This window comes from Athene cunicularia (genome assembly GCF_003259725.1).
Source record: "Athene cunicularia isolate RWA chromosome 7 unlocalized genomic scaffold, athCun1 chr7_part1, whole genome shotgun sequence".
In the NCBI taxonomy this organism is placed as follows: domain Eukaryota; kingdom Metazoa; phylum Chordata; class Aves; order Strigiformes; family Strigidae; genus Athene; species Athene cunicularia.
The window spans coordinates 19,242,788-19,250,980 of record NW_020799107.1 but is presented as its reverse complement, the minus strand read 5'-3'; the positions used below and the strand labels follow the sequence as shown (position 1 = coordinate 19,250,980).

The window sequence follows — 8,193 nt, the reverse complement described above, 5'->3', positions numbered from 1 at the left end:
CCCTCCCCTCCCCTCCCCTCCGCTCCGCTCCGCTCCCCTCTCCCCCTCTCTCCCAAACCCACCTGCATGGCGCGGCGGAGCGGGGCGGCTGCCCGGGGCGAGGGCTCGCCTTTCCTGCCGGGTCTGCAGCTTCGCGTGGTGGTTTCTGAGCCGCGGTTTCTCCGTCAGTTCAAACACTCGGAGCGCGGTGACACAGCTGTACATTAAAGGGGAGGGACCTTTGACACTGGAAGGATTTCTGTCGGAAATCAGATAAGGGCCACACAGAGGTCCCAGAAGTGAAACGCCTTCAGAACTAATGGCAGAGTCCCAAATGCTTTGGTAGCGCCAGCATTTCTTGTAAAGTTTCTGCTCTTTGAACTTCTTTCTGCGGCAATCAAATCATGGGAAGACTGATAAAATTGTGGAAAGGTCTTACATTAAGTTCTTGGCGTAAAAGAGATGGATCTGTAAGTCTGCAAAATGGAATTTTAAATCAAGATCAGAAAATGGAAGTATACGATAAAAGTTTAAAATTTAGCTCTGAAGATGACCCTGGTTTCTCACATCAGGCAATTCCATTTCCAAGGGGAATTTTGAGTATGTGCTGAGATAGTGGGACTAATTGGTGAAAAAGACTGAGAATAGCCTGTAAATCAAAACTATAAAGCATTTGATTGTTTAAAAAGCTGAGCATCACCAAGTAGCCAGAAAGCTGTGGAAGTTTTACGAATTATTTTAAGAGAAGAATCCTAGCCTCAAAAAAAAGTAATTATTGAATGGCATGGCTTGTGCTTTTGGTTTGATCCATCTCAGATTTTTTTTTTTTTTTTTTTTTTTTTTTTTTTTTTTTTTTATTTCACAACTTGAGAAGTGGAACAGAAAAAGTATGTGATCCAATAAAGCAAGAGGAAGAGACTTGAAGCCAAGGGAGACAGCAAATGTTCTTAGTCTTGCCTTCAAAATACTCCTCAGAGCTTTCAGTAAAGTAGTGCTGCTTGTTCCTTCATTCCGCTTCTGCAGATTGAGCACAGCATTTAGTATTTTACTGCTGTTTCTTAAGTAATGTGTATCTGGAAGTGAGTTAATAACTTTTCATGATAAATAGAACTCATTCAGAATAACTAAAAGTATCTACATTAAGAGTTTACCTATATGGAAGGTAATAGACTTCATCTAGATATAAATTTATGCTCTGCTCCCTATTGTGTACCATTCTCCTTGAAGGTACTCGCTACTACTTGTTATGAATTTACGCTGTGCTAGCTATATTGGTTTACTTTAGGAATACCATTAATGTGCTCTGAGAATGGTTCCATGCAGCTCAGTGTAAATTTACAATGGAGGATCTAATGTGCTGCAAATTCACAGCTTGCTTAACGCTAATCTCTGTGTATAGGTAAATCCACTTTTGTACAGTAAAATCACGGGGAAATGGCAGTCTTTTATATTACTTTTCAAACTAGTATCCCATATGTGCTGTGAGATGCATTTCCAGAGTTTCAGAATGTTTTACAGCTCCACTTAGATATCTATCTGGTATAGTGTATACTTGCTCATCCTACCAGCAACAGTAAGAAAGAGAAACAATGCAACGCTCCCCCCACCTTTGGGGTGAGTTTTCCTTTTCCCAGTGAGTAGGAATCACAACATCTATCAGCCAATCCGTGCTTTGTTTTCTACACATCTAAATAGTGATCATCACTGTGTCTCAAAGTATAGTAGAGCGAAATTATAATCTCAGTCTTGTGATAAAATGTACCTGAATGTTACTAAACTTTACATGGCCAAGCCTCAGTTTAATAATAATATTTTGAGAGATTATCTGCAAGGTTTTAATGCTTCTCAGTGGTTAATTCTAAGAATAAAAAAGGACCTGTGCTGACAAAGCATATGCCTAGCTTCTGCTGGTTTCAGTGGGTACACAATTTTCATTACCTTTGGAAATCTGGATTCATTTATCTAGACCAAAATGTCTATAGTACTTCTGACTGGTCATGCCAGAGAGGCTTCTGGGACCTGATTCTGTACTCAGAATCACCTGAGTCATCCAGTAAGAGTGAATATAGCAGAATATGTTTTTCATTTAGCTGTAATAGTTCCCATTAGTGATTCCCTGCACACTGAAAAAATCTGAAGTTCCTCCTGTCTGATCAAAATACCCATGGTCCCCCAAATTACTGTAATGGTTATGCTTCTGGTGCTCTGTCAGATTGTCTTTTGTGATAGCCTGAGACTTAAAATGTTGCTCCAGCTAAATATTTCAGATTCCTTTATATCATGCTGTTCTTTTGCAGTCAGACATGTATTAATATGATGCCATGAGATTAAAGAAATGAATATCCAGCAGTGGCTGCTACATGATAAAATTTGAGAAGTGATAGCTGTTCATCATATTGTATGCTGAACATGAAAGTATTCATAAAGATTAAGAAGAGGTACTTACTAGAAAGAACCAAAATACAGTTTTCAGCCTGAAGGCTGGCTTTCCCAAACACTTGGTGGACCTGCCAGATGTGATGTCTCCTTCAGACTTCTAGCCTCAGTGAAACTCAAAATTTTGTTATAAGTCTGTTTATATATTTGAGTCTTTCCTCCAGAAATATTTGGAGAAGTCAAATAGGAAAACATAAGCTCTCCAGAACAAAAAAAATTTATTGTTTGTGACTAAAATGTATAGAATCTACAGTGCAATAATGTGTTCCAGATGTCTCAGTGTGTGGCTATGGGAGACAAATTATGTGCTGGAGAAAGTTTAATACTGATTCAGTGGCTCACTTCAGATGTGTTGTGAGGAACAGAAGGCAAAAATGCTATTAGCACTGAAGAGTGTTCAAGTTCTACTTAACTGTATCTTTTGCTACCAAATACATTAAAAATGTCTGGGTTTTTTTCCGAAATAATTTCTTTTTGTTTCTTTGCATTTTGAAGCTGAAATAGCATAAGGACAGTTTCATCTTTACACTGGTTCTGTTTGACAGGATTGTGAAGAGTGTTAACCATAAATCATGAAAGCAAATGAGAAAAAACCATGTTTTCTATGATTGGGACAACCATTTCAACGTGGCAAGCAGCAGCTATCATTCAGTTCTTTCAAGTTTATGTATTTTTCTTTATAAAATTATTTTCCTGGCATCTGAAGAGTCTTGCCACATGTCCTCAGAGCACAGTTGAATGGTTAAAGAATCTCAGATTTCTGTTAATTTTTATTGTATTAATTCCAAATAGTTGTCTTGTTTTGTTTCAATATGCTTATTTTTCCAGATACTTAGTAAATAGGGTGGAAGAGGAAGGATGCTGCATACTCAACATATAAAATACAGTTAATAAAGGAGTTAATACTGGGAACAGTTTTTAATATAAGGCCACCTAGAGGTTCTAGATGGCATGTGTGCAGATACACAGAGGACTCTAGGTACACACGAGTTCATGAAATATCAAATTGTAGAAGTTTCACATATATGATGCAATCAAGACATCTGGGCCAGTAGTACTGTTTTATACAATTTAAAGAAGGTATAAGGTTCAGTTTTCTACTAGAGTGAGGAAGTCTGTGTGGAGTGAATGAAACAGAATAATTAAGTTTATGCACCATAAAATGCATCTATGATATATTTAGAATGTATTTCAAATAAGATGGGGCTCATATCCTAACTCTTTTGTAGACCTAAAACTCATGTGAGAGGCATCACAGAGAGGCATTACAACAGTGCCATCTTTGACAGCATATTAGTCAAGACCCCTCAGACACACCAGGGTATGTGATTATACGTTTGGGTCCTTGACCGGAAGGAAGATTAATGTTTGTGAAAGTGGTTGAGGGTGTATCCCTGTAGGTAATGCTGAAATATGGTGCTGAGCATGATTCCCTTAAGCAGTCCCACTTCCCTTCCTTTATTTGCCAAGGGCAAATTGAAGCCCCCTCATACAAGCAGCAGGCTTGCAATCAACATAATAACTGACAGCTGCTGCTTCATTGCCTGAAAACTTTGAAAACCATCTATTATTTAAAAGGAATCTTCAGGCCACTCTGTTCCTAGATTTCTATACCAATGTACCACTCACTGCAAGTAAGGTCTAGAATTATCTCTCTCCCTTACTAGAAGTACAAAATTAAAATTAAAACATAAATAGCAATGCTTGCTAGGCTTGAATGGTGCAGCTATTCTGGCCTCTCTCAGCATGCAGACATGGGTAGCTATTGTCTAGTAAAGGCACTTTTAAAAGAAGCAATTGCTGCTTATTTCTCCCTATGTTTGTACCATTCAATGAATTTCATCTAGCATGTATAAGAAATAACCAGCACATACCTCATTTTTGATCCTATATGGATTTGCTTTGTCATTTCAGGATATATAAATCCTAGTCTTGTTGAGCTAAAACATGTGTTTGGAACTTCTGGAACATGCTCAACTTCATCTCACTTCCAAGAAAGGGTATCTTTTGATTCATGATCTAGTTTGGGACTTAGAAAATTAGAGGTTAAATATTTTTGCTGTGTTCCAGACATATTGCCTAACTTTGAGAAAATTATACCTCTCTGTTCCTAAAAGCATATAATATGTAAAAATTTGGGAACACAGTTATTTTCATAGCTGACAAAGCCATCATCAGGAGGTGGTCAAATATACTGCTGACAGACACCACAGGAGAATGGATTTGTAACTCAGGAATCCTGTCTGTCAGAGCACTAAATATTCTGGACATATTGGAATAAAACATTTTAAAGATAATTTCTTAGTCTATGAAAATAGAAGAGTTAACTGTACCATTTCAGCCTGGACCATATGGATTCAACTGTGTGTAGCTGAATCTTTTTCAGTTCCAGAAGCACTTGGAACCACTGTGTACAAATGGGATTAAATAAACAACAAATGTGTATACATTCCCCCCCCACACCCCCCTTAATTAATCTCCAGTGGTATTTTGGATGCTCTGATAAATATTTTTAGCTCAAGGTTCTATTGAGTTTTAATTGTTTAAAGTTGGGATGTTAGAACACCTTTCTGTTACTGTCAAGAAGCTCTTTTAAATGCCAAGTTAGATATGATCAGTCCTGATCTGAAATTACAGAATATGAGTTCCTGTAGCACTTTGGGAGTACAATCTAATCTTAGTTTTTCCAGAAATTGTAGACCATCAGTTAAAGTTTCAGATGCCTTTAAAAAACAAATGAGACAAAACCCAATACTAGTTATTCCAAGCAAAAGTTATAGGTGCTAATTCTGGTTCAATAACGCTCCTGCTTCACATCAACTTCTACTAGACACTTGCTAAGCCCATTGGCTTTCTCTTAAACCACTTGCCCTTTAGGACATTTTAATATAGATACCTGGCATACTGCAAGGGGAGAAAGGGGGATTTGGGTAGACATCAGAAACAAGAGGTGCATAACAGCACCTGTGACTATTTGAGAGTTTCAGCTACTGCCATACCTACAAAAACATGCCCTGGCCAGCTGAGAGGATGTTTGGATTGCTAGAAATTGAGATCTGCAAGCAAAGTGTTCTGTCCCCCTAACGGAGAAGGTTACTGAAATGGCAGTTGTGCCTGTAAGTTACAGTATAATGTTGCTAAATGCAAGAGATGATGGACAAAGCAGTTCTCAAAGGAAGAAGGAAGAAAAGAATACCACACAGATGAGAGTGACCCAGGACCATTTGAGTTGGCTTTACTTGGCAATCTTATAAAATTTGAAGAAGTTATGTGTCAGTTTCCACTACTAATGGACTGTATTGCACTTAATATTTTTCAAAGCTGTCCTCCTGCTTTTACTGAGAAACCAGAATTTATGCTAATGAAGAATACTTGTCTGTTCAGTCTTGTTTCCCCCTCTAGCTTCATCTTACATGATTTCTTTTTCAACTGAAGGTAATTCAAAGTTCACACAGCTCTTTTCTGAGAATCATTATGGAGAAAATGTGACATTTGTCATTCCAAACAAACCGCTTCCAAGTTCTCAGTGACACTAGCATATTAGAATAAAATGGAGTGCAAAAAGCCACAAGGGATATACACATGAAAAGTCAACCGAAAAGAAGCTTGAAAAAATTTATTTAAGGCTATCATTTAATATCCTTAAAGCTTAGCCTTTTTATAACAAAGGTTTTTAGAGGGATATTCACTTCTCAGGCATTTGTAACTGCCAGACCCTTACAAATAACACATATACTTGGTGATTGAATCCTTTGTGTGTAGAAGTCAACTTTTTAGAAAAATAATTTTATCATTAAATATAAATGGAGTTACTTCAGTCCTAATAAATGAAAAATATGAAGATATGGAACTTTTGTAGTTTTAAAGCTGTTAAGATAACCATCCCTTAGACAATGGGTTTTCCATATATAAACCTTTGGCAACACTAAACTATAGTACAATTATTTCCTGGCATGCAAGGTGACACAGCTTTGTTACACCTAATGTAAATGACAGAATACAGGTTTCAGAATCTCTTAATAACTGGCAGTTGATGCAATGAAGATCTTCATGTATCACATTTTTATTCTGCATTTTTACTGATATTCTCCCAAAAGGTCCCTGGAAAAAAAAAAGCAGCAGCAGTTAGGATATATTATAAATCTCCTGAGACTTGTGAAATATGCGTGGAACATACTTTTTCTGTTTAAGGATTAGCAGATGTTAGTTCCACAGACCCCTCAATGCCTCTCTCTAATAATGGATGGAAAACAATTATTCCTAAAGGAAAAGCTTTTTAATAGTTTCTAATATATTATTTTCTTTGTTTGTTTGTTTCAATACTGAACTACAAACAAACACAAAAAATATTTAGATGTTAATAAAAACTGTGGTTTAACTATAGCTTCTAAATTTTTTGAGATAATATTGGTTGTCTCAGATTTCCAAGATCAAGTAGTCATTTTGGGTGCTTCAGTAGTCCGAAGTAATTAATTGTTATATCCAACATTTAAAAAATATGGCCACTCACTTGTGCCTTGAGTTGGCATTTTATTATTTTTGAAATGCTTTGTTAATATTAACAAATATTTCTTAATTCACAGAGCTCACATAGAAAATACTGCTTTGCCAGGAGCATTTGCCTATATACAGACAAACTAAAGCAGGGTTCTTAAATAATTAGCTATCAGGAACTCAGATTAAAATACCCTGTTCCCTAATGACAAGCCACAGTTTAAGGCAGTGTTTTATATCACAGTCTTTAAAGAATAATCAATTTGATGTAATTTTACCAATATATTTCTGATTTTATAATACCTGTGCAAAGGAGAGTTTTATTTTTCAATAATTTAATATGACCTTACTTCTGGTAACATTCAGTGGAAAAACTCCCCTCAAGTTAAATAGCAAACTATTATATAGCTTCACCTTTGATGCAGAATACAAATTATATTTGGAATGAATTTAGTTTAGGATTTTATCCTTATTCAGTACTGTCTGTAACAAAGTTTGTAACACAGTTACAGATACATCAATAGTTAAGAGGAAAATGAGCAGTATTTTCTCTATGTGTGAGAAATATGTTTAAAACCCCAGTACATTAAGAATAACGCAGTCAAAATTCACACACCTTTGGGTAACTTTTGTGTTAATCAGCCATTTTAGAAACTCTTTGGCAGCCATGTCATCAAGGACTTTGTTGATATCACTTGTGAAAGTGCCATCTGCATGTCTTCGGCCCATTTCTTCAGCCACAAGAGCTTTTTCTGGGAAACTTCAAAGGGAAGAAATTATCAATCATTTTTCAGATCAAAATAAACAAACCATTTAAAAGGGCCTCAACATACAATTCTAATACACTGCACATTTCCTGTGATTTTAAGGAGTTAAGAGTTGAGCCTGATGTTATGGCTTAGTATGGCACAATGTATATCAGAACACCTCTTGAGGCATTATTTTCACAACAGAATAAAGCATGGAAGTCTCCCTTTGACAGATGAGGACTGTTCCTTCAGGTGAATTTAAATTCCTTCCAGCATTTTTGAAAAAGCCATACATGCAAAAACATATCTCAGTCTGCAATGTCTGTGTCAAGTAGGCTAGACATCAATAAAACTAACAGTAGATTTACTAAGAAATGTTATTTAAGAAATATCACTCCTAAAACATTGTAGTCAAATTTTTATACATTTTTTTCTGTTTTAATTGGACTTAAGTCCTAGTTATATACTTACAATTATATTGTGTGTTTAGATATTAAGAGCAGCAACTCAGGGGTGGGGGGTGGGGGCTGTCTCT

At 36.4% G+C, this 8,193-nt stretch overlaps 2 protein-coding genes across 2 annotated transcripts in view; both read right to left on the bottom strand.

Annotated features, from left to right (window-relative positions):
- The window catches only part of DPP4 (dipeptidyl peptidase 4), a 40,834-nt gene extending 40,630 nt beyond the window's left edge, over nucleotides 1-204 (bottom strand). Inside the window, exon 1 of the mRNA XM_026852469.1 lies at nucleotides 63-204. Within this exon, the coding sequence (XP_026708270.1) occupies nucleotides 63-204 (142 nt within the window). The remainder of the gene's footprint in view (nucleotides 1-62) is intronic.
- Nucleotides 205-5,195: 4,991 nt separating this feature from the next.
- Nucleotides 5,196-8,193, bottom strand: part of GCG (glucagon) — a 12,895-nt gene continuing 9,897 nt past the window's right edge. The window contains exons 6-7 of the mRNA XM_026853075.1: nucleotides 7,526-7,669; nucleotides 5,196-6,516 (exon numbers count right to left, since the gene is read on the bottom strand). Coding sequence (XP_026708876.1) covers nucleotides 6,492-6,516; nucleotides 7,526-7,669 — 169 coding nt within the window. The 3' untranslated portion in view covers nucleotides 5,196-6,491. The remainder of the gene's footprint in view (nucleotides 6,517-7,525; nucleotides 7,670-8,193) is intronic.